A 27,454-nucleotide genomic window follows, 5' to 3' on the forward strand; every position below is an offset into this window, starting at 1 on the left:
GGAGGTCAGGCGCGTGCGCCGGAGGGGAGCCTGGCGCAATGGCCATCGGCGGGCCGCTGCGGCTGGCCGTCCCACCGTGCCAAGTGCGCCGTCCGGAGACTGGCCGCGGATCTGGAGAACGCCGGTGGGTCAGACTAACGCAGCACCGGGTGGGCTTATTGCTGTCAGCGGGGAGGTGGCCGTTCGCCGTGGTTCCCCAGAGGGCGTGGGACCGTACGGCGAGCGCCCGCCGGTTGCTACGGGCAGGCGGGCTGTTGGTGAAATGCACTTCAGCGCTCCTGTCATCCGGGCGGGCGAAGTTTGTCACCCGCTTGAAATGAAGCCGCCCTGGGTGTAACATTTTAACGTATTTGTGAAATCTGCCAAGTTTTCTAGGCGCCGGGCCGATTTGTGTTCCGAATGCCGTGACTGAATCCAAATGGTTGAAAATTCTGCGTAAACGTACCTACCTGTTGGGGGGGAAAATACTTGTTAATTTTCAAGGTGACGATGCTTAAAAGATGTTTTGCACATGATGGTGTAGGACTCGGAACCTTTTCTTAATAATGTTGCCCTTTGTATTTACTTTGGATGTTGTGATATGTGTTAAAAAGTAGATACCAAGTAGTGGCTTGGGATCAAGGAAGAATTGCTAACAGTCTATTCTGTGGGTTCTGAAATGGCTGATGAAGCGAATGTGGGATCCAGAAACTCCTCTAAAAGTAGGACAGGGGTTCCTCAAAAGGTTGATAAGTTTATTGTTCAGGAGTTGAGCCTTTGATATTTGAAAAAGGATCTCGTGCTGTAGTATTGGCAATCCGAGACGACTGTTCAAGACTGACATTTTTAACTACCAAATGGAGCTGAGGGATAAGAGACCAGAACAGGGAAGTGAGATAACTGTTAGCTATGATCTTGCTAAATGGTGGAGCAGGTTTGGAAGGGTGGAAAGGCTTATTAGCTTAACATGCTGGTATGTGTGGTGCAGGGCAGGTGGTGTACAGCTTTCCTTTACAATGTTCTCCCATTGCATGGTCTTTTGATTTGCATTTTTCCATTCCTGAGCTGACATGAGCATCCGTGGGAATTGTTGTACATTTTCAAGGTGACTGAGAACATTCTTGAATTTTGTTCCCTGTTTCCACCAAGTATTCGGCTTTGATGTCAGAGCTTAGAGCATTTATTTCAGGAGTCTAATTTTAGGGTTGTGATTGATCCTGTCTGTCCATTGGGACCATCTAGGTAAGAAGTGAGCAGTATACCTTGGCCTGAAAAGTATGTTGACATTGGTTTACTTGGACTGGGAGGACTTTGCAGAAATTGTAGTATTTCCGCAATGCGTGATGGAGCCAGATTTAGGTAGTCTGTGTCACTAAATTTACAGGAAGTCAGGGATCATTGCTGTGCAGTTGTCCATGAACTTTGTTACAGCCTTGATCTTTATGCTTCTTTCCTCAGAATGCCAAAGACTGTATTGGCACGTTGAAAATTATGGTGAATTTTATTGTGCCTCCTGTGATATGGAAAATTGTCTGTGTTTGCTGTGTCTTATTGTGGATCTTTATTCTCAGAAGGCAGTGTTTTGCAGTAGAATAAGGTTCTCACATGTTTTGGCGAAGAAGTCAACATTGACCTGCATTTAGCCTCTGATCCTGTGCTTTGGATGACACAGGAGACTGCAGATGTGGGGATCTAGAGCAAAAAAATACAAGCTGCTGGAGAAACTCAGCAGCTTAGGCAGTATCTGGAGGCAAAAGGACAGCTGACGTTTCATGTTGAGACACTGCATCAGGATTGAGAGTATAAATAACCAATATTGAGAGGTGAGGCACGAGCTTACAAGTGACAATGTGTGAGTGTGAGACAATAGGGATGTGTGAGTAACCCTATATGATTACTGGGGGAATGTCAAACTTGCAGGCAGCACCGGATGTCAGGATTGAATTGAAGTCTTGGCACTCCTTTACTAACTGCATCACTGATGCCCGCTCTGGTGCTGCAAGCGCGAGATTAATTTTACATATGGTAGCTTTGAGATGGATGCTGCACAGTCCTTCTGGATTGATAGTTTAAAAGGCATTTGTGAAGTCAATAAAAATCATGTCTAAAATTTAATGTTGCTTACACCATTTCTCTTGGAGTAGCCATGTGGTCCATTCAGTCTTCAGATGGATGGAATCAACACTGTAAATTGGGAAGCAGAAATCTGCTCCTGGGAAGTGGTGATGGTGGAGGTTCCTGATGATGGCTTTATTAATACTTATCACAGTCACCTTTATAGTAAGACCCTCTGGCTTGGTCTTTACTTCCTTGTTGTAGATGAGGCTTGAATTTGTGACTGAAGATCCACTCCTCCAAGATTCCAATCTTCAGTCAGGATATCATCTGCTTCCAAAGCATATGGCCCTTTTCACTTGTCTGTCAGGGGTGGCAGTGGAGCGGACTAGACAGTGGAAGGAATCAGAATGCTCAGTGTAGTAGCTGGTGTACAATGTCTGTCCCAAGTTAACCTTTAAACCTGTTTGTGACCTGGAATGTTAGGAGACATTCACAGCCCCAACTGCTTCATAATCCAGGAACTCAAAATGCCGCCTTCTAATTTCTGCCATGGCTCTGAGTGCGACATTATGGACAGTATGTTGCCAGCTGTAAAAATAAAGTATACTTTTTTTTTCTGGAATGGTAGGCCAGAGGGATAATGCTACCCCTCCCCCCCCCCCCCCCCCAAAGGGATGGGTTCATTCATGAAGAATGATCAAGGCTGATGTCTCAGTGAAATAGTTGAATGTCTTGTTACTCATTGTAATGGGAAACCAGCTTTTTGAGGTCATCTGCACATTTGTCTCAATCCTGAAATTACAGTCAAGTCCAACGGGGAACTTGGAAAATTCATCTCCTGCATCCCAGACAGCATTAGATTAATCCTTCTGGGGGAGATTGTGTTAGGATCAGAAAAACTGTAATTCTCTCAAAGTGTGATTGACAAGGCAGGAGTAAGGAAAGCTGGGTTCACTGGACTCCACTTGTATAATGCTTGGCTCATAACTAGCACCTGTTTCACACAAGAAACAACCACACCTTGTCATGACCACATCACGCCAATATCTGTTAGGCAACTTTATTATTCAAGTGACAGAATGTATAATGTCTGCACTACCTGTGCCAAGATGGGTGTCAATGATTATTGGACTGACCACCACAAAATCTACTCAGCTTAGAATCAATGTTAGAAGAACATAAGCATGGTGGCATAGCAGTTAGAGAAATGCTATTACAGCACCAGCGACCATCTGTAAGAGGTTTGTGTGTGTTCCCAGTGGCTGCATAGGTTTCCTCTAGAAAGATGTACGGATGTGTTAGTTAATTGGGTACATAGGTGTAATTGAGCCTTGTGGACTCATTGGGCTAGAAGGGCCTGATACCATATTGTACCTCTAAATAAAATAAATAAATAAAATGAGACAGCAACTCACAGACAACTGCCAGCCAGTGCTGTGGAGAGTGTCCACAGCATTTCGTTTTCCCTGAAGTCCACTGTAACTACCACCTGTGAAGGGACATAAAGGTTTCTGTAACAGAATGCACCGGGGCTGGATCTGTGAGAATGACTGAGAGGTCAAGAAGTTATTTCTCCACAAGTGCTTAGTATTCTTGGATTGAAGGCTTCACCAAGCCTATTTCAAGTCATGCTGCTGTCAAGCAAAATCTCAGTGCGTCAACAAGCACATATAAGGCCAAAGTCCAATGGAAAATGTTTGGCAGAACAGATGGTTGGAGAAAAATGCAAGAGTTCCTACAATCCACTGATAATTGAGATATATATGGACTCTTTGTTTCAGGCTGCCAAAGCTATATATGGTTCATTTGTCAGGGAGCCTAGAGCAGAAGTGAACTTTTCAATGACAGAAAGCGAGTCAGCATTTGCTAGAGAGAACACTTTCAGGAGCTCCCTATCCATAATTCTGTCCTCACTATGAATGTATTATCAGATAATTTCTGTAAATTTTAATTATTTTAAAATTCTAAAGAAAGCTAGTGTTTGTAGTGTTATGTTTGCATAAAATCCCAAAATGTCTTCCAAAATCCTCAAGCTGTTTTCTTGTAGGAACATTTCTTCAGACAACTGTTGGATTATGGTTGGTGTTACACTGAAGAGTGAAACAATGAAAAAATTTTTTTAGAATGCTTCCTAGTTTCAATGTACACTCTCCTTTTGTAGTCTAATAATTTCTCTTGTCTAGATCTCATCACTTAATGAGCAGGGCATAGAATTTATTTCTCAAAAGAACAAACAAAAAACAATCCACTAGTTTGATTTGTGTTAAAAGACCTCCTTCCCCAGATATTTTAGGAAGGGTTATTTGGGAAAAAATGGACTGAAATTATGGAGGCGAATGCAGTAGCTGGAGGTTATTTGTTTAAATTAAAGAAACTGACACTGATGTATTGGCATATTTTTACATATAAAGCAATGAACATAATTTTTCAATTGAGTTAATTTTAATACTTCCAATCAGTGAAATAAAGCAACTTGGTGTTTTTGTGTCTAGCCTTGTCTTGCAAATTGATTTTTATCTGGAGGAAAAAAAATGAAATACACAAGACCGCATGCAGAAGGTGTGATAACTAGTTTGTATGCCAGTGAAAACGTGTTGCTACACTCTCTGATTTCCCCGTTGAATAACTAGATAACACATAGCCTCAGTCAAATTAGACCCATAGGACTGTTAGACGAATAACTACTATCTAGTACAGAATGTGTAAATTTTGCCCTGGGTATTTTATTTTCTATTTTTATAGGTAGTACCAATTTTCTTAATTGTCTTGGATGGTTGATCAATGAAAAACTTTATTAATTCAACTGAGATTTTAACTTTAATTGCAAGTCTGAACCCTTTGCTTTGTGTCTAAGGTTTGCATAAGGAGGTCTTCAGAGGAGAAAGTTGTGCTGTCAACTTGATTATGGTGCCATGTAACAAATGGAAGTTAAATTGAATAAATTAGTAAATTGGTCGGTTTAGAGGCATGATAATTTAAATAAATGACTTGTTTTCAAGAAAACACTCAGATTTATGGTTATGTATTTCAGTTATTATGTAAATACATTAAAATATCTATAGGATTTTTAGCAGGTGTGATCACTAGCAAAACTTAAATAGGGAAGCTGCAATTCAGGAGTCGTTCTTGATTCTCATTTGTGTATGCTTATTCAGTGATGTCACCTCAATTATGCAGATAAGACTATTAGACAAAGGAGCAGAATTAGTCTATTTGACTCATTGAATCTGCATGGATATTGGATGGGGATAGTACGAATCCTTTTTTTTTTGGTGTTGTTAACTGTCCACATGAAGAATATCCTCCTGAGCAAAATGCTGTGGACCTGTGTTTGTCCTGCTGGAGAAAGGGAAAATTGGCAATTGATAGAGGAAGCTTTTCAGCAGAACCATTTCAAACTAATGTACTGTTTTGATAATAGTGTTGCTAATGAGAGTTTATATTTTATATTCATGGAAATTATATTGCAAAAAGTAAAGAATACATTCAAATTTGAGTGTTGTTTGCCAGCTGGCCAAGAAATAAACCACAAATAGGGAATTTAAATTAATTTTTAAATACTCATTGTTTGGTATGTTAGCTGATGGAATTCTCTTTTGCTGTCATTTATTTGTAACTTTAAAATGTACTGCAACATTTTTCAAGCATGCAAAAATTTGAATTACTGATGATTAATTAGATCAATTATACAAGTATATCAATCTAAAGCAGAGTACAACAAAACTGAAAATCTGGCATCTAATTGTTTGCAAGTCTTGATCATGCAGCATCAGACTCACTCTTTGACCTAAAAGAGAGCCAGTGGTGTAGAGTGTAGTCAAGGTTGCGGCCAAACGGAGATGTCCAGATTGCCCCCAAGGCTGGGGCCTTGAGTGTGTAGCCAGAGCAGAGGTCAGAAACACTGGGGATCAAAATGTAGATGATCTACACCGGAGCTGGGATACAAAATACTTATATATCTTCCACTCCCTTTAAAAGCACTGGATTCACTATAACATTTATAATACAACTGTATAACATTATTCAACAAAGTCAAACTGATGTGTTTGGCTATTAATTGGATTAACATCCAACAGTCTGGAGAAAATGCTAGTCCACTTGAGTCTCAAGTGTGCTGGGATATCATATTTTTAGTGCAGTCTGCTTACTTTCTATAATTCATCTAATCAAGATATTAAAATATTGTTTCACTGATTTTGGCCGAAAAACTTCTTTCCTTGCAATGTGAAAATGCAGATGGGGAGATAAGAGTGGTTATCTAAAACCAAGTTAGAAACATGGCTTGGAGCCTTTAACCAGACAAGTTGTTCTTTTGCTTGTGTATTAGTTGAATATTTCTTCTCGGCTGCTGTGGTCAATTTTTTTTAATTCCAGGAGAGCCATTGCAGCTTTACTGCTTTACAGAACAACAGTATTTAAATGTAACGTATCATACAATAATCACAGCTAGTGGATTTTTTTTATGTATGAACACTTAAAAATAGAAGACCACAATCTGTGCAGATGATATCTCCACCTTGCTGATAATGAACACTGACACACCTCAAGGATCTGTTCCCAGGCCACTGCTGTAATTTCTAGACCCATGACTGTGGTGTATGCCATCTCTAAATTTGCTGACAATACAACTATTGTTGGCAGAATTTCAAATGATGATGAAAAGGCCTATAGGAGTGAGAGAGATCAGCTGGTTGAGTGGTGTTGCAGCAACAACCTTACCCTTAATGTCAGTAAGACCAGAGAATTGATTGTAGACTGGAGAAGGAGTAAGATGAGGGTTCACACACCAGTCCTCATTAAAGGATAAGTAGTGGATAGGGTGAGCAATTTCAGGTTCCTGGTGTGAACATCTCTGAGGATCTATCCTGGGCCCAGCACATTGATGCAGCTACAAAGAAGGCATGAGAGCAGCTATATTTCATGAGGAATTTAAGGCGATTTGGTATATCACCAAAGACACTTGCAAATCTCTACAGATGTAATATGTAGAGCATTCTGACTGGTTGCATCACTGGATTGAAATAAGCTGCAGAATTTGTGAACTCAGTCAGCTCTATCATGGGCACTAGCCTTCCCTGCATCAAGGAGCAATGCCTCAAAAAGGCAGCATCCATCATTAAGGATGCCCATCACCCAGGCATGCCCTCTTCTCTTTGCTACCATAAGGGAGGAGGTACAGGAGCCTGAAGAAACACACTCAACAATTCAGGAATAGCCTCTTTCCCGCTGCCATCAGATTTCTGAATGGACGCTGAACCCATAAGCACTGCCTTACTACTTTTTTTCCCCTCTTTTTACACCTTCTATTTAACTTTTTAAATATGTGCTTACTGTAATTTATAGATTTTTATTACTTATGCAATGTACTGCTGCCACATAATAACAAATTTTGCATTACGCAGTAATATTAAACCTGTTTCTGATTCCTTTGGGATAGAAAGGGAACACTGAGGTATTTTGATGGTAATACAAATCTTTGTGGCTATAGTCAGCTGATAAAAGGAACAGACATGTATATATTTCATGATCTTGGGAGTTCCCAAAGCATCGTGCAGTTTATTTATTTATTTAAAGATACAGCATGGAATTGGCCCTTCTGACCCTTGAAACCGCACCACCCAACAACCGATTTACTCCTAGCCTAATCACAGGACAACTTTATAACAACCAATTAACCTACTAACTAGTATGTCTTTGGACTGTGGGAGGTAATTGGAGCTCTGAAGAAAACTCACACATCCCACAAGGTTGACGTACAGACTCCTTACAGATGATGCAGAATTGAGCTCTGAACTCCTAGGACCCAAGCTATAGTAGCATCACGCTAGCTGCCATGCTACTGTGGTGCCCAAGAGTGAGTTAAATACTTTTAAAGTGTAATTAATATTGTAATGTAAACTGTGGCATCTAATTAATATAAGCCTACAGAAACTGCCTACAATATTTTTTTAGTAATTGCTGCCCAGAACAGTAGGGACTCCACCCGTGTTCATCAAAATGATATTGTGGGATCTTTTTAATGCTCACCTTAGGGCATCTCAGTTTAATATTGTTCAAAAACTGGCTTCTTTAATAATTTAGCATTCCCACAGTTCGGCACTGGAATGCATGCTTTAATCTTACACCACACTTCTACAGCGAGGTTTGAATCTCAGTCTTCTAGCAAGGTTGAGAATAATAGAACCATGTCAACATTGCACAGACTATGTTTAATGCTCAGTACTCAGTGCTGAATGCTCTCATGGAACGTATTATCTGAGAAAACAGGTGCAGAGAAACTGTTGCCTCTAAAATTGAATAGACAACAAAGAAGCACGATCTTGAAATGACAATTAGACCTTGAGTGAAATTATAAAACACTTTTCCCCAGACATTTTTCACTCTACCTTGGTACACGTAACAATGATAAGCAAATTTATCAATTTTCTTTTTCTAGTTCCTCACTTTTGGAGGAATCAGCAAAATAGCTGTGCCTTTTGGAGTGTCTTACCAAAAATTACAAATGCACTTTGGGGAAAATGGAATAAAAGTAGTTTTTATAATTTTATAAATAATTGTAAATAATCATCTGGGAAAAGGGAGGACCATTAAATAAATCAGTTAAATACATGTATTTTGGGTTGATTTTGCAGAAGAGAAAAATGTAACTGGAACAACGCTTTTGGTTAATGAACCACATGGCTACTTAAGTTCTTTAAAAATGGTAGTTAAAACTAATAAATAAAACTGAAGCTTGGATTCTTGATCCAGCTGTGGTTAAGAGGGATGTGTAAAATGTTACTTTGTTAGATGTAACTCCTGAAATTTGCTGTGCTATAAATGGCTGAATAAATTTTGTTTTTGATTACAAATGAACGACACTGAACAAAATCTGCTTTGCAGCTTTTAAACTACATGGGATAGCTTGCTGCTTATGTAGAAATTTTGTTAAGTTGAGTAGGTGGTAATTAAGTTTGGTGAGTTCCATTTACAATGCCTTGATTCAATATTCTGGTCTCCTCCTTCACCAGTCATATTAATCTACATTGTCCACTGCATTGCATCCCTGTTGTAATGAACTTTGTGATGCTAAATATGTAATAAAATATTTTGTGGTTGTTTTCTAGATATAATTACAAACATGTTTTTCTGATGATTTACTATTAAATTCTGACATTTCTAGATGAGAAACACAATGGAAATACTGATGTAAGAATTATACAAATTCAGAATGGGTCCAGATGTCCCTCTACTGAACGACTACAAACAAGAATTTTTTTGGAAACGGTTTCCACAGACAATACTTGGAGGGCCACGATTCAAACTTGGATATTGTGCTCCACCTTACATCTATGTTAACCAGATCATCTTGTTCCTGATACCTTGGGTTTTTGGTGGTATAGGGACTGTTCTCTACCAGCTAAGTACTTTGGAAGATTATTGGGCATCAATTCTTGCTGCAGGTTTGATGTTGCTGGCAGCTTTAATTGTTCAAGGCATGAATCTTTGGGTGAGACGGAAGAGTGTAGTTGTCGAAACCTTCACTCCCGAAAATACTTTGGCAGATGAAGATGAATTTGATTTTTCCAGCTGTGCTGGGTCCGAAACAATAAAATTCATCATACCTGGAAAAAAATATTTTATCAATACAGTTCTTCACTCCATTCTGGCTGGAGCACTATGTGGCCTTGGAACATGGTATTTATTGCCTAACAGGCTAATGATACTATATGTCAACACAGGAGCAACTGCTGTGCTTTTTATTTTTGGTTGGGTGACTGTATGCATTGGAGAATATTCATTAATAATAAATACTGCTGTAGAGACTGCTACATTCCAACCACAAGATACATATGAAACCAATGCTCTTACTAGACCCCTTTATATTTTTGCCTTTGTAGCAGTGGATCTGGCTTTCAGGTATATTTTCTACATACCTAATGTGCAACTGTAGTGAGTTTAGTACAAGAATTAAGATTGAAAAATGGTTAACCTCCATTGTTAGATGCTTTAAAGATTGGATTAATTGTAATGAGAGATAACTACTGCATGAATTGATATATCAACTGGGTGTAAATTTCAAATGTTAAATAGGATCTGGGTATATTTTGTATTGCAATTTTAGAACTGCATTTGGGAATGTTAATAGTTTGAGTTACGTTTAGGAGTGGAATAACTTTTAAGCAGAGACTGAAAGGTAAAACCTTCTGCTAAATATCTTTACTTTTGATCACGAAATCTCCAGTGTCTTTTGTATTTGAGGAATGCTGGCGTGTTTCCATACCAAGTCTTTATTTTGCAGTTATGAAGAAGAAACTCACCAGTCAGCTCCAGAAACTGAATAGAATGTTAACATTCCCAAGTAACAACTAGCATAAATTTCAAATATGCCACAAGCATTAGTGTTAAGGAAGGCAGAATATGCAGTGTTAAGTGCAAAACAATTATTAATAAAAATGTGACTTAAGAATTTTTAAACGAGAATAGCCATTCATACAATAGAAATCTTTCTCTATTGGTTTGTGGCATATGTATCTTCTAATTAACCATAACTAAGCAAAACTGGATTTTGGATTTAGATTAAAGACATCCTATAGCTAGAGTGTTTTGTTGTAGGATATTTTAGGAATCAATATTTGACTTTGTTTCCCTTCAGGTTTACTGTAAATCCAATCCTGCTTCAAACAGCTCAGATTTTACACATTATTTTTGTATTTCTGCCTGTCTTTTGGGCGATTGGTATTTTGCCTCCTGTGGATGCACTCATTGTATGGGTTCTTGAACAAGTCTTGGAATTTATATTTGGAGGTTCACCCATGGCAACCAATGTAAGGTAAGATTTGAAATCCTGTGAAAGGAACAAGACATCTTTGTAGCACGGCAATTTCCAAACTACCTGTACTGTGATTTGATACTGTTTATTTGCAGTGTTGTTTAGCTACTACCTAACAAACACACCCCAAATAAAATAATGAGATATGTCGTGCTAATTTTTTTAATTCTTGAGTCTGCACCATTAAGGTACTATTATTTCTAAAGTTCTCTCGCACCCTCTCATTACTGAAGGTTTTAAATTTCAGAGGTATTACTAAAACATTGTCTGAGCCACTTCACTACTTTGCTCATAGATTCATGTGTACGACTTCACTGGCTATGTTGGTGGACTAATTTATTCAAGTAATACTGCAACCACTTGTGATTAAGTCAGAGAGTCCTAGGTAGGAAGGTAATTATTGTTATTCTGCTCTCAAACCCAGGGATGCAGTAGCTAATTGTTGGAATCTTGTGCCCTATTAGCTGACTGGATAATTAACTTTATTCATCATTGTGGTTCACTAACTGACTTAAACAGGCTCTCTTATGATTGAAAATTTTTTAAAAAGGATGCTGGAAGTCAAGTAGCAGCTGCAGAAAGAGTTCAGTACTCTTTAAGTGAAAAATATGTACTGCAACTCCTAAAAATGACAATAAAAGATAAACAGTGCAAAAGGGAAATTGCAAGGTAGTGTTCATGGACAATTCAGAAATTGCTGGCAGAGGGGAAAAAGCCGACCCTAAAACCTTTGAGTGTGGGTCTTCAGGCTTCAGTATCCCCCGATGGTCGTAAAGAGAAAAAGGCATGAACTGGGTGATGAGGATTTTTAATAATGGTTGCCTCCTTATTTGGGCATTGCCTTTGAAAGATGTCCTCAATGGAGAGGCTTGTGCCAGTGATGAAGCCTGGCTGAGTCTACAACCCTCTGTAGCTACTTTTGATCCTGTGCAATGGAGCCTCCATAACCACTTTTAAGGCCACTTTTTGTTACTTAAATGTGGGGAAATTCAAAACCAGGATTCCAAATGAAAATTTAAACATATTGGTCTTTATTTTAGAACCGTAGAACATTACAGCACAGAAACAGGCCTTTTGGCCCTTCTTGGCTGTGCCAAACCATTTTTCTGCCTAGTCCCACTGACCTGCACCTGGACCATATCCCTCCATACACCTCTCATCCATGTACATGTCCAAGTTTTTCTTAAATGTTAAAAGTGAGCCCGCATTTATCACTTCATCTGGCAGCTCATTCCACAATTCCCACAACTCTCTGTGTGAAGAAGCCCCCCCCCCATCTTCCCTTTGAACTTTTCCCTCTTCACCCTTAACCCATGTCCTCTGGTTTTTTCTCCCCTATCCTCAGTGGGAAAAGCCTGCTTGCATTCACTCTATCTATACCTATCACAATTTTATATACCTCTATCAAATCTCCCCTCATTCTTCTACACTCCAGGGAATAAAGTCCTAACCTATTCAACCTTTCTCTGTAACTCAGTTTCTCAAGTCCCGGCAACATCCTTGTAAACCTTCTTTGCACTCTTTCAACTTTATTAATATCCGTCATGTAATTCAGTGACCAAAACTGCACACAATGTTCCAAGTTTGGCCTCACCAATGCCTTATACAACCTCACCATAACATTCCAACTCTTATACTCAATACTTTGAATTATAAAGGCCAAAGTACCAAAAGCTCTCTTTACTACCCTATCTACCTATGACGCCACTTTTAGGGAATTTTGTATCTGTATTTCCAGATCCCTCTGTTCTACTGGACTCCTCAGTGCCCGACCATGTACTTTATATGTTCTACCTTGGTTTTCCTTCCAAAGTGTAATACCTCACACTTGTCTGTATTAAAATCCATATGTCATTTCTCAGCCCATTTTTCCAGCTGGTCCAAATCCCTTTGCAAGCTTTGAAAACCTTCCTCACTGTCCACTACACCTCCAATCTTTGTATCTAATCAGCAAATGATGATACAAAGATTTTGACTGTGATCAATGAATGAGCCCCCAAAGTTCTCTTCGCTGGGCAATTACAAAGGTTCACCAAAGAATTTCTCTTAATTTCAGTTCTAAGCAGCCTGCTTCATTGGGACTGTCGCCTTCATCTGTTTTTATTCATAATCCCCCAAAAACATCTTTAATAGCCTGGGGTATGTTTAAAACCTTCAAATTTGAATATCTAAAACAAAAACTGGAGATGCTGGATGTAGGTTTGCACAGACCTACAACCTACAGGACATAGGAGAGAAGAACAAGTTAAGGTTTCAGGTCAATAATCCACATCAGAACTGGGAATGGTTAGAGATGACCAGGTTTTAAGATGCAGAAAAGGGGCGAGAGAACAATAAAGACGGATGGTGATGGGATAGAAAGCAACGGAGTAAATGATAACAAAAACAAAATGAAAATAGGTAATAATCAAACAGAAAACCTTAATCATACACAAAATGTTCGAGGAACTCGGCAGGCCAGGCAGCATCTATGGAAAAGAGTACAGTCAATGTTTCAGGCCGAAACCCTTCAAGGGTCTCAGCCCAAAATGACGACTGTATTCTTTTCCTTAGCTGCTACCTGGTCTGCTGAGTTCCTCCAGCATTTTGTGTGTGTTGCTTGGATTTCCAGCATCTACAGATTTTCGAGTTTGTGAAACCTTAATCACTCCTCTTTTTGTACAATATTATAAAGAAGCAGCTGCTGTTGGTGTGTATTTAAAAGAGAATTGCATGATTAATGGCTTCCTAAGAAACAAATAATTTTAGTCCTTGACTATTGCTATGATACATTTTACATCTCAGCTTCTTATTTCTGCAGGCTGTTCGTTATATTTACTCTGTCGACTGCAGTGGTGATTGCAACATTCTTTATTCCCACCTCCCTTGGTGTAGTTCTCTTCACAACTGGAATGGGATTTATCCTTAGCCTTGATCTCAGTCAGATAGAGACTTCATTCAGATTCTGCTGCAAGACAGCTGATGCCTCTTTAGAATATCCTAAACATTATAATCATCGAATTGGATGGCAGTTTGGCTGGAAAGAAATCTTGATTTATATTAGTCTTCTTGCAATGATACTTGTTGAAGCTGGATTATTGCATTATTTTGCAAAAAATTTAACTACATCTGGAACAAGTGCACAGACCATTTTAAGCTATATCTTAATAGTAACATTAGTAGGATGGAAGATTTGCCAGGAGATTCAAGGTGTATTTATTTTTGGATTATTTCGGAATCCTTTCTTTCCCAAAGGCATACAAACTGTTGAAGTATTTAAGCAAAAACGAGCAACGTTGATGAAGGTTGCCTTAATTCAAAGGATTCTTCGCAATTTCAGTAAGTTGCCCTAAAACTGTAAAAAATTTAGTAGTTAGTGGTGCATATAAATTATATCTGTGCTTATCTGTTTACTGTGCTTTTTCGATTCTTATGTGCTTCCACTTCATATTGTCTTTTCACTGTTTTATAAGTATTTAATGGGTATTGAGTGAATTTACATTAAGGAAAAACTGGCACAAAGCGGTATAAGACTGGTTGGATTGAGGACAGGCCACTGGAAAGCACAAGAAAATATGAGTGGGAAAAGTCTACCTGACCCTTCAAACTTTGATAACTGAACAGCAGAGTAGATGAGGCCTGCATAGACAATGACTGATCTGTGCTGGCCTCATCTACTGTACAGTTCTCCACAACTCAATTCCTTGATCTTTCAGAAAATCAAACACGAGGAAATCTGCAGATGCTGGAAATTCAAGCAACACACACAAAGTGCTGGTGGAGCGCAGCAGGCCAGGCAGCGTCTATAGGGAGAAGCACTGTCGACATTTCGGGCAGAGACCCTTCGTCAGGACTAACGGAAAGGAAAGATAGTAAGAAATTTGAAAGTAGGAGGGGGAGGGGAAAATGGGAAATGATAGGAGAAGACCAGAGGGGGTGAAGTGAAGCTGAGAGCCGGAAAGGTGATTGGCAAAAGGGATACAGAGCTGGAGAAGGGAAAGGATCATGCGATGGGAGGCCTCTGGAGAAACAAAGGGGGAGGGGAGCACCAGAGGGAGATGGAGAACAGGCAGAGTGATGAGCAGAGAGGAAAAAAAAGAGGGGGGGGGAACCAAATATATCAGGGATGGGGTAAGAAGGGGAGAAGGGGCATTAACGGAAGTTAGAGAAGTCAATGTTCATGCTGTCAGGTTGGAGGCTACTCAGCTGGTATATTGGCAGAGGACAGTGCATAGGTGTCACTGGGAGATCCTGCTTTACAGAGCGTAGCTCTGTCTGCCAGAGAGTAGCTCTGTCTGCCAGAGAAAGCACACATTTTAATTCCATGTCCCATTCCCATTCTGATATGTCTATCTATGGCCGCTTCTACTGTCAAGATGAATCCACACTCAGGTTGGAGGAACACCACCTTATATTCCGTCTGGGTAGCCTCCAACCTGATGGCATGAACACTGACTTCTCTAACTTCCATTAATGCCCCTCCTCCCCTTCTTACCCCCTCCCTGATATATTTAGTTTTTTCCCCCCCTCCTTTTTTTTTCTCTCTTTCTGCCCATCACTCTGCCTGTTCTCCTTCTCCCTCTGGTGCTCCCCTCCCCCTTTCTTTCTCCCTAGACCTCCCATCCCATGATCCTTTCCCTTCTCCAGCTCTGTATCCCTTCTGCCAATCACTTTTCCGGCTCTCAGCTTCATTCCACCCCCTCCGGTCTTCTATCATTTCACATTCCCCCTCCCCCTCCTACTTTCAAATTTCTTATTATCTTTCCTTTCAGCTAGTCCTGACAATGGGTCTCGGCCCGAAACATCAACAGTGCTTCTCCCTATAGATGCTGCCTGGCCCGCTGTGTTCCACCAGCATTTTGTGTGTGTTGTTGCTCTTTCAGAAAATGATTCCTCTCCACTTTAAGTACTTTCTAATGATCTGGGCTCCACGCCTCCTTGAGACAGAGGATTCCTGAGGTTCACCACCACATGTGAAAATAAATATCTTTTCAATTCTGTCTTTAATGATCTACCCCTTATAACTGTGATCCCTCATTGAGACTCTCCCACCTGTGAATACATCTATTTAGTATTAGAGTTCTGCAACACAGAAATAGACTTTTTGGCCAGCCACCATACAAATCTTTTTGCCCATCTAGACTAATCCCATTTGACTGTGTTAAGTCTGTACCCTTCAGTTTTACTGTGGTTAGGTATAACCTTTCCAATGAATAAACTCTTCTCGGGCTTTCGGCCAGGAGCAGGTATCAGTTTTTAACTGATGCTTCAATGACAAACTTCGCCATCTTCAGGGAGATGGGCGGATTTTGTCATCGATACCTATACGTGGCTGGAAGCCTGGGAAGAGTTTTTGTCGGCTGTGCTGGGAGAGCACTGGATCCTTTTTCTATAACCTTTCCCTTTAAATTCTCTTTTTAACATTTCCTCTCATCTTAAACCTATTCCATCATTTTTGTATCCCCTTTTGAGAAAATATTTAGTGTATCTACCCCATCAATACCCCTTAAAATTTATATATTTCTACAGGTCACCCATTTGTCTTCACTCCAGGGAAAACAAAATCAGCCTGTCCAATTTCCCCATAACTAAATTCTTTCAGTCTGATACTTAGAATGCACTCCAATCAATGTTTTGTAAAGTTGTAACATGATATCCCAACTTTTATATTCTTTGCCCTGACGAATGAAGGCAAGCATGCCATATGCCTTCTTCACCATCCTATCTACTTGTTTTGCCACTTTCAGAGACCCCCAAGGTCTCCCTGGTGATCAACATTTGTTCATGTTTACCATATATGTCCTACTCTGTACTGTAGGTCTGACACGGTGGTCAGCAGCACAGGAGCGCCGCAGGGGACCGTGCTCTCTCCGGTCCTGTTCACCCTGTACACATCAGACTTCCAATATAACTCGGAGTCCTGCCATGTGCAGAAGTTCGCTGATGACATGGCCATAGTGGGGTGTGTCAGGAATGGTCAGGAGGAAGAGTATAGAAAACTGATACAGAACTTTGTGATATGGTGCAACTCAAACTACCTGCGTCTCAATATCACCAAGACCAAGGAGATGGTGGTGGACTTTAGGAGACCTAGGCCTCATATGGAGCCAGTGATCATTAATGGAGAATGTGTGGAGCAGGTTAAGACATACAAGTATCTGGGAGTGCAGTTAGACGATAAGCTAGACTGGACTGCCAACACAGATGCCCTGTGCAGGAAAGCACAGAGTCGACTGTACTTCCTCAGAAGGCTGGCGTCATTCAATGTTTGTAGTGAGATGCTGAAGATCTATCAGTCTGTTGTGGAGAGCGCCCTCTTCTTTGTGGTGGCGTGCTGGGGAGGCAGCATTAAGAAGAGGGACGCCTCACGTCTTAATAAGCTGGTAAGGAAGGCGGGCTCTGTCGTGGGCACAGAACTGGAGAGTTTGACATCGGTGGCAGAGAGGAGGGCGCTGAGTAGGCTACGGTCAATCATAGAAAACCCTGAACATCCTCTGCACAGCACCATCCAGAGACAGAGAAGCAGCTTCAGTGGCAGGTTGCTGTCAATGCAATGCTCCTCAGACAGGATGAAGAGATCATTACTCCCCAACGCCATTCGGCTCTACAATTCAACCACTAGGGGCAAGACATGTTAAAGTGCCGGGGTTAGGACTGAGCTTAAGTTACCACTCAATGCACTTTAGTAAACTATTTAAGAACTTTTTAAAAGCTATTTATTAATGCTTTTTGGGAGGGTGATTTTAGATGCATATCATATTCATACTGAGTTAAATACTGTATGTAATTAGTTTTGCTACAATAAGTGTATGGGACACTGGAAAAATGTTGAATTTCCCCTTGGGGATGAATAAAGTATCTATCTATCTACTCAAATTTTACTTACTAAAATGTATTATTTCACTCTTCTTGTCAGGATTAAATTCTATCTGCCACTATTTTGTCCAACTTTCCATCTAATCTATCCCCTTCTGTAGCCTTAGACTTTAATCATTATCCGTAATGCCACCAATCTTCATGTCATGCCCCATCCAGATTTTGTTTGTCTCAATATAGTCACCTTTTGGTCTTTTACACTCAAAAAATATAGACTGCTTAGCCTCACTAAGAATCGAAAGTCAAACAACATGGAAACAGGCTCTTTGGCCTAAGGCCTCTAACCTCCTATCTGTGGGTTTATCTAAATGGCTTTAAATGTTGCTACTGTTCACACATCAACCATTATTTCTTTCAGCTCATTTTCATGCACTTTCCATTGCATGAAAAAGCAGCCACTGATGTCTCTTTAAAATCTCTTGCCCTTTTGTTTTAGCACCCTCCCCCTGCCACTGGTAAAAAGACTACTTTTATCCTGTCTGTGCCCCTCATGATCTTGTATACTTCTATCAACATTCAATCCCCTTTGTTTCAGGGAATGAAGTCCTAGTCTACTCAGTCTCTCCTTGTAACTCAAATCCAGACAACATCCTGGTAAATCTTTTCTGCACTCTTTCCTGTTTAATAACTCCTTTCCTATAAGAAGATAACCAAAGCTGAATTCAGTACTCCAAGTGCAGCCCCACCAGCCTTGCATATCTGCAACACAACTTCCCAACTCGTATACTCAATACCCCATTACCCTAACAGATGAAAGTCAACATGCCAAACACCTTCATCACTGTCCAACTCTGCACTTGCACCGTTAGATCCCTCTCTTACACGACCCTCCCCGTGGTATGACAATTTACTGTATAAGTCCTACATGCCGTCACCACTGACCCCACCCCATCCAACTACTGTTGTTATCCTATAATGCGGTACTTACCATTTATTTAGATTAAAGGTCATTTGACAGTCCTTAGCACACATACACAGTGATAAAGATCCCTTCGTAATTTTTCATATCCTATTCCTAATTACCCTCAAGATTGTGGCAATGAGCCACTTTCTTGAACTGCTGCACTTTCTTAATGAAGCTACTCCCATTGTTTTGTTGGGTCTTGCTGCATACAGGGATGGATTACTTAATATTATGAAGAGATGTGAGTGGAATTGAGTATTGTGACAATTGAACATTCATGGTCTTCTCCACTTCACGTATACTAAAACTTGTTTAATTTCACTGCACAGTAGTAAACATTATTTTCTTTTAAAATGCTCCCTCTGAGGATTTAGCTGTATTCTCAATAATGTAATTGTAACCTCACACTGTCTGAAGTATGCTGAAAATATATTTGCGAGGTTATTATTTGTATTACTGGTATTAGAATTCTTCAGGATAGACACAGTAAGGCACAAAAGTTAGGAGTTGGTACCGGTTACGTGATCGTTATCAAAACCTTTTCAAAATATTCATGACGTTGTGAAGTATTCGGTATTTTGATGACTGCTGTGGATTAAGGTATTATAATGACAGTCTGTTATTGCAGTTTCTCCATTTGCCATGGTAGCCTTTCTCTCAGTGGATTCTTCACTACAGTATCTCCACACAGCATCCCTTTGTATTGGGTTCACACGAGCTTTTCGCATGGTAAGCTATGGACTGTTTTGGTGCAATTAAATATATTCAATTCCTTGTATGTCAGTGAAAAGATTTGAAATTTAAAATTCTGGATATTATGAAGTTGTCTATCTACAAAAAACATGTAAAGATAGTCTTGCTATACAAGTGCAAACGATTTTTATCAACCTGAAAAGTCAACATTATTATTAAACATTTTTGACTTTTTAAAAAAAAAATTTTTCCTTTCCCTTTTTACTTGTATATTAAATATTTTAATCCACTCTTTGTGACTTGATTCTGCATCTCAATAATCATTTTTCATTTTGAATGGTTGGAGAGGCATATTGTAACTTCAACTGTTCATACATTTTCTGAGCCCTGCAGTTGTTTCCCAATAGCCCAAAGTTTTGTTCAAAACATGGGGAACTATAAGCAAAATGAAAGCAAGCTGTGCTCATTCGCTGCTGACATGCAAGATGCAAGTCACAGTATAAGTGGGAAGAGACTTCAATGTTATCAGTGGATCATTAGTTTTTTTTTAATGACTTGGGATGAGCTTTAACATTGGAGCAATTGTTACTGATTTTGATATAATTAAACTATTTTCTCTATTTTAATGTGTATTTAAATAGGTTTGGCAACATACAGAGAATGCACTTTTGGAAGTGGTTGTGATAGCAATTGTGCAACTTGCCACATTGCATTCAAGTTTAGTGTGGTGGAGCAACTTGGGCACAGGAATTCAACTTTTAATGGTAACTACTTGTTAGTTTTTCATTTTCCTGGTTAATTATTTACCACTTGACAGCTGGATATGGATAAATTATTCTGAATCCAGTGAGAGCTGACTATAATTAACAGTTTGAAAATTTCTATGTTTTTACAAGATAGTGAAGAAGTCTTCAAATGTACAGTGTATTTGAAAGTGGTGATTTTGATTTTATTTCAATGTACACTTTGAATAAAAAGCAAGAGTGCTCTGTTGTTGCGCTCACCTGCATCTCCTCCATTTCCCGAACATTTGCATTCACCCCATCTTCCCACAGCCTTAACAGGGATAGAATTCCTCCTGTCCTCACCTACCACCCCACGAGCCTCCACATTGACATGTTATTCTTCACAATTTCGGCAATCAAGGATGGAACAACTTGCATGCTGCTTGCTGATATTCTCATCAGAATTTTTGAAGACCTTTAAGTTACTTTTCTATTCTATTTTGTAGGTTGGTATTATACGAGATCGCTTCTTTCAAGCAGTTACCAAATTCAAGTTTGCTTTGACTGTACTTATCTCCTCTTGGACAGAGAAGAAGCAACGTCGCAAATCTTCCAGTACCATAATCATTTTGAACATCATTTTGTTTCCAGTTGTGCTGACAATCATTGCTCTTGCCTCAGCACTTTCAGCCCCTTTACTACCGCTGTTTACACTTCCAGTGTTTTTGGTGGGATTCCCACGACCCAATAAAAGCTGGCCTGGATCTGTGGGTGCTGCTGCATGTATATATCCTGATTCAGTATATTACCAGCATATGAAGCAAAACCTGGCTGCAGCATTTTGTACAGCATTTTCAGCTGGCAGCTTGAGTAAGTAATTACATTTATATATTATTGTTCTCGGTAGTTCATAGGTATTTCAGTTTCCAAACATGCTAAATGTTTCAGATTCTCTTTAATTATTTTAATAGACCAAGCTAGCTTCTTAAGTCCAAACAATCTTGTATGTCCTGCAATTTATATATTCTAAATACTGAAACAATATTACTTTGTGTTTTGTAATATATCTGAATCTTATATCTGAGTATAGAAACATAGAAAACCTACAGCAGAATACAAGGCCTTCAGCCCACAAAGTTGTGCCGAACATGTCCCTACCTTAGAAATTATTAGGGTTGCCCATAGCCCTCTTTTTCTAAGCTCCATGTACCTATCCAAAAGTCTGTTAAAAGACCCTATCATATCCGCCTCCATCACCATTGCTGGCAGCCCATTCCACACACTCTCTGCGTGTTTTTAAAAAAACCCAAAAACGAACAAACAACTTACCCCTGACATCTCCTCTGTACCTACTCCCAAGCACCTTAAACCTGTGCCCTCTTGTGGCAACTATTTCAGCCCTTGGAAAAAGCTGACTATCCACACGATCAATGCCTGTCATCAACTTATACACCTCTATCAGGCCATCTTGCATCCTCTGTTGCTCCAAGAAGAAAAGGCCGAGTTCAGTCAACCTGTCTTTATAAGGCATGCTCCCCAATCCAGGCAACATCCTTGTAAATATCCTCTGCACCTTTTCTATGGTTTTCATATCCTTCCTGTAGTGAGGCGACCAGAACTGAGCACAGTTCTCCAAGTGGGTCTGATCAGGGTCCTATATAGCTGCAACATTACCTCTCAGCTCCTAAATTCATTTCCATGATTGAAGAAGGCCAATATACCGTACGCCTTCTTAACCACAGAGTCAACCTGCTTAGCAGCTTTGAGTGTCCTATGGACTCGGACCCCAATATCCCTCTGATCATCCATACTACCAAGAGACTTGCCATTAATACTATATTCTCCCATCATATTTGACCACTTCACACTTATCTGGGTTGAACTCCATCTGCCACTTCTCAGCCCAGTTTTGCATCCTGTCAATGTCTCGCTGTAACCTCTGACAGCCCTCCACACTATCCACAACACCCTCAACCTTTGTGTCATTAGCAAACTTACTAACCCATCCTTCCACTTCCTCTTATTAGTGTTGTATCTTTAATTTTAGACTTTGCAACTAGCTTTAACTAGTTTGCAGCAACATGTTGTGAATTGAAGATTCAAAGAAGATACCATTTTAAAAAAAAATAAGTTTGTGCGGTATATAATGAGCTCAAATTGTGTATCTGGGTTCAAATTCAGTCATTTAACAATATTACTATCTATTCTTTTAACATTGTTAAAATACCAGACGTTATACACCCTGAAGCTGTGTAATCAGCATTTTGCTGTCAAGGCCTGCATTTATTTTCCCATTCTAATTGCCTTTGAGAAGGTGTTGTTAGGCTACCTCTGTGAAGCATACCCCTCCAAGCTTTCTTTGTCGTATCCCGATTTTATAAGGGATACTATTTTAAAGTTAAGTTTTTCAAAGTGCATAGTTATTTTTTTCTTTCTTGTGTACTTTGTGTACAAAGTCCTTGTGTTGTCTTGTTTTTTTTTAAATTCCAAGTGTGTAACCCAATTGTTTGACTTTTCATCTTAAGGAAATCCTACACCCGGCTCTCATTACTTGTGCCGCTTTCAGGATCGTCTTGTATGGGTTTTAATTTTAGAAAGAGGTTTTCGTTACTGCTGCATTAATATTAAGGTATTGTTTTCATTACCCAACAAAAACTGTTTTGCATAATGCTGTTCTCTAAGTAATTACAAAACTATATATCTCCAGAATGTTGATTCCGAGTTTGCATTCCATCATTCAAGGTCATGTGGAATGAGTGGTAACATTTCATGTTATACTGAATGTTAACATCGCAAAACTGGGGATGAGACATATTGGATAGGATAATAAACTTGCATAAAAATTGTACTCTTGGGAGATATTACAACTCACTAGATTCCTGAAGAATTCATATCATCCTAGCAATGTGTGTTTTGATGAACAGCAATAATCTGATCTCAACACAACTGTACTTTTTGAGAGACTCTCCAGTGTCTGACAGAACATGTCATTGTGAAATATATTCTTTTATATCATATAACACTATAACACAGTAGGATATACTGTATTGATAATCATTTTGTAGCAAAATTTAATCTTTACAGATCAGCCTACAAATGCTCAAATTGTGTACACACGAATGAGAATTTGGGAGACCATCAGGATGGATTTACCAGCTGCTGCAAGGCTGCGGGTGTTGTCTGCCATATGGGAATCCACTTTGCAACTGTATTTTTGACTTGCAAACAGTTTGTAGCAGGGATTTCTAACCTTTTTTATGCCATAGACAAATGCAATTAAGCAAGAGGGTCTGTAGACCTCTGGTTGACCTGTGTTTGGTTAATTAATCAGATACCAATAAATAACTGGTATTTTATGAACTGCCCTCTTGTTATCTGATTTGTGACACTTAATGGTATTCTTTTCCGGTGGTGCCAAAAATTGATGATGATAAGCTATTATCAGATATTTATTTGACTCAAATCTTTGTCCTTGGCATTGTTTATACTAATTTCTTTGTTCATTCAACTCTAGATGTAAGATAGTATGTATTGCCATTTTCAGACTGATTTTTATATTTAACAAGCTTGTTTTTCTGTGTCAGGGTTTAGAGCTGCAAGAAACATCTTGCCATACTGCAGAAGCTCGACGAGTGGATGAAGTGTTTGAAATGAGCTTTGAACAAAGTGAACAAGCAAAAACCTGCTCTTTAAATCAACATTTTGGCAACATTTTGACTCCATCCACTGTACTACCAGTGCAGGTTTACTCTGATGCACGGAATGTATTAACAGGAATCATTGACTCTCTGGAAAATTTAAAACATCTAAAGGAAGATTTTGTTAAAGTTTTTATATGGGTACTTTTACATTACATAAATAATAAATCAAAATCTGAAAACATTCCAGACAATCAGCCACTACAACAAAATACTACCTGGTTAGAAGGAAATACAGTTACTTCAATGCAAACAGAATCTTCTAAAGGTCATAAGGATTCATTTAGCATAAATTCAGAAATATTTCCTGATTGGTCAGATGACGATATATTTGAACAAGAGTCCATAGGAAAAAAGACTGAAATATGTCTAGTTAAAAACACTACAGGTATGCAGCAAAGGACAACAGAACCTATTAGAGCATCGATTCCTGGGAGCCTTGAAACACAAAGCTTAACCTCTGATATAAATGAAGAAGAATTACCAAAACAAACACCAGTGTATGGACTTCCTGCAACTGATAAAGGAAAATGTGTATTAATGGAGACAAACACCCATGAAGTGGGCTCAGTTGTTGTTTTCAGTTCTCCTTATTCACATAAGCTAAAAGTGCCAGAGAATTGGTTATCAGGGCCGTTCTTGCCACTGCTGCTTCAAGAACTGTTGAAATCCTTCCCTGAGGATTGGTATTCATTTGTTCTTGGTCTTTTGAATGTTTTCCACTGTAATGAAAAACATTCTATTATCTTGGAACTGATAAGAGATACAACTTTGAAGGATATGTATTCCCATGTGGTAATGACTTGTTGTGGTGTAATGCTTGGAACTGACTCCACAATCCCAAGCCCCAATCAGATCTTCAAACTGTATTCCGGAGATATACCATGGTCTTTAGGTTTAGACTGGTTGACTCAAAAACCAGAGCTGCTTACACTTGCACTAAAGGCATTCAGGTAATTATGATGCTCCATTAGAAGTGTTTTACCATTCAAACTTATTGATTCTGTTGTAAACCTGCATGTTGATATGTGTAGTTTCTGAAATGCGGAGTGTGTAATGGTACAACATTTTGTTTCCTAATAGATATACCTTCAAGCTGATGTTTGACAAAGCCAGTCTTGGTCCGGTTGAAAGTTTTGCTGAATTAGTGAATTACTTGGAAGAGTATGATAGGAATTGGTTCATTGGAATGGTATCAGAGCCCCAGTGGCAGCAGTCAGTATTACAGGAGAAACCATATCTTTTTTCCTTGGGCTATGACCCCAGTCTGGTGAGTACCACAAAAAGGCAGGTTTTTATTTTCATACCATTGTTTTTATTATTAGCTTATTTGTAAAACAATGAATTTTATTATTTTTGAAAGCTTAATCAGTAGTAGCTCCACTTAATTGACACTCCTGATTTAACCTTCAGCCAGTTCACTATTAATTAGCCATGTCATTGATCCACTGGTTGCACTGTAAATTAAGAGAATGATTAATTTGTTTTTAAAATATAATCAGATAATCTGATCATATCAGTCCTTCAAGCATCTGTGGAGGCAGAGGGAGAGCTGATATTTCAGGCTGAGACAGGTTTATATTTTGCTCCAGATTCAAACATTGGCAGTCTCTTGTATCTCCATAACAGTTCCTTCCTGGATTTGCTACTTTGATTCTGAAGTTCATTGGTAGGGTCTTATGGGTTTCATTTTCTCTATCTATTGCCAAAATGATTTTATGTTATACAAATTTTGTAACTTTAATTCTTGGTTGTATTAAGACCATGTCCCTTTTGCAGAGCTTGTATACGGGACGTGTACTGTCACTTCAAGAAATGTTATTGCATGTTGGACGGTTAAATGCAGAAGCAATAAGAGGTCAGTGGGCCAACTTGTCTTGGGAGCTACTGTATGCCACAAACGATGATGAGGAACGATACAGCATACAAGCACATCCTGTGCTACTGAGAAATTTAACCGTGCAGTCAGCTAATCCTCCCCTTGGCTATCCCATCTATTCATCTCCACCAATTCATGTGTCTTTATTCTAAATGTAATTTATAGTACTGGTCAATCAACTGAGCTATTACTATAGAAACATTGAAAATCAAATGTCCTCACACTTTGGTACAGATTCAAAATTAACTAATATGATTAAGTGCACTACTTGGAAACGTGTCAGCTATGCAAAAATAATCCAGTTTATTGCCAGGGTAATTGTAAAATTAGTTTTCTTCCAAGTTTTTGTTTAGAATTAATAGATTTGTGTATACTTGGAAAGGAGTTGATGACAGAGTAGTTGAAAAATTAAACAGGACTGCAGCCCTACTACTTCTGGAAAGTATGAACTGTTGAATTATGCTCAACTGTGATCCCTCTGTGTTCTTAAAGTATGCCAATATTTGGATTAAGAAAATGAAAATATAAGAACTATGAACCTGTATTTCAGCATGTGCCAGTCTCATTCAAGAGTAGAATGCAGTTCAATATATTTTCTGCAAACATTTTAAAATCTGAAGTGATGCCAGATTTTTTAAGCCATGAGACTGAAGAATTCTAAATGTCTCATTGCCAAAGATCTCATTACATCAAATAGAAGAATTGTAAAAAAAAGATGTTTTTCTTTTTTTATTCTTTTAAAAGTAAACAAACTTTTGCCATAAATTGCTGATACCAAAAATGATATTTTATGCATTCTGTTTTTGATGAGAGCATTTTAGTTTCAGGGCAAGTAGTCTAATTCAAGATGACACAAATTTAAATGAAGTTTTGGAGCTATCACTGAGGTTAAAATCTGATATTAATATCCTCTGGCACTTGGAATTAAATTATGTATGTATTTGTTAATTTTTTGATGAATTTTTATTTGGAAGCAAGAATTTAGGGTAGTATTGTAAATTATTTTTATTAATTCTATGAACTTATTTCATAGTCAGGTACAATGTTGGTACAGTGAACTGGTACTGATTATTTCAATAATTGCCACTTTCTGATCTGAGCTATACTGTGGTATTCATCTACAATCTGAGAGGAAAAGTCTGAAAATTCCCAAACAGGTACCGCACCATCTGATACTATCACAAGCCAAAATAAAATACAGAAGGAACTTATATGCACTGTAAAGGAAATGTACTAAAAATGAAATAACTCAGTAAAATTATAAAGCATTAGTAGAGCGCCAGAAAACATGCATTTGTTTAAGAACGTTTTTAAAATTTTCAAACACGCAAGAATTAATCTTCAGCATTATTAATAGTGCCTTTTAAGTGTTGCACAATATGAATTGTTTAATAAATCCTTTCACTGTCCAATTAATATAATATTTCATAGTATGCTGGTATTGTAGTTCAGTTTTTCAGAGATGAGCAATAATTTTTTTAATCAAATTTGTTAAGAGTTGTAGATTTGTATATATTGAAGTTACAATAAAGATGTGTACAAGCATTTCAGCTTTGACTTTTGTAGTTTAAGTGTATATATTGTATATATAATAGAAAACCTATTGTTTCTTAACCCTAAAAGTAAATCTTTACCTACTTCTAACACCTAGTGTTTTGTCATTCTGGATTACTAAAATCTTGCACACCTCATGCAGAGGTAACTGATATTGCAGATAGAATTGCACAGTTGCATTGTAATGGTCAAAACTTTGTACTTATTCAACAGATGCTCGCCATTTAGATAAATGTAAAAAATAGGATAAAGGCAAATCCGTATTTCTTTGAGGATAAGATTCATACAATAGTATCA

The 27,454-nt window shown here is 38.7% G+C and overlaps 1 protein-coding gene across 1 annotated transcript; it reads left to right on the forward strand.

Annotated features, from left to right (window-relative positions):
• pcnx4 (pecanex 4) lies at nucleotides 1-27,148 on the forward strand. The gene is made up of 11 exons (XM_059959832.1): nucleotides 1-124; nucleotides 9,200-9,936; nucleotides 10,673-10,849; nucleotides 13,650-14,167; nucleotides 19,237-19,337; nucleotides 19,943-20,065; nucleotides 20,533-20,896; nucleotides 22,552-22,655; nucleotides 23,611-24,677; nucleotides 24,808-24,994; nucleotides 25,504-27,148. The coding sequence occupies exons 2-11, from the start codon at nucleotides 9,248-9,250 to the stop codon at nucleotides 25,753-25,755; spliced, it is 3,582 nt and encodes a 1,193-aa protein (XP_059815815.1). The 5' UTR covers nucleotides 1-124; nucleotides 9,200-9,247; the 3' UTR covers nucleotides 25,756-27,148.
• Nucleotides 27,149-27,454: the final 306 nt, after the last annotated feature.

Source organism: Hypanus sabinus, chromosome 2 (assembly GCF_030144855.1).
Source record: "Hypanus sabinus isolate sHypSab1 chromosome 2, sHypSab1.hap1, whole genome shotgun sequence".
Classification (NCBI taxonomy): Eukaryota; Metazoa; Chordata; class Chondrichthyes; order Myliobatiformes; family Dasyatidae; genus Hypanus; species Hypanus sabinus.

Coding starts and splice junctions, on each gene's coding strand:
- pcnx4 (XM_059959832.1), top strand. CDS start 9,248: ATGGGTCCAGATGTCCCTCTACTGAACGACTACAAACAAGAATTTTTT. Junction 14,168..19,236: donor AAGGATTCTTCGCAATTTCA/GTAAGTTGCCCT, acceptor CTGTTATTGCAG/TTTCTCCATTTGCCATGGTA. Junction 20,897..22,551: donor ATTTTCAGCTGGCAGCTTGA/GTAAGTAATTAC, acceptor TTTCATCTTAAG/GAAATCCTACACCCGGCTCT.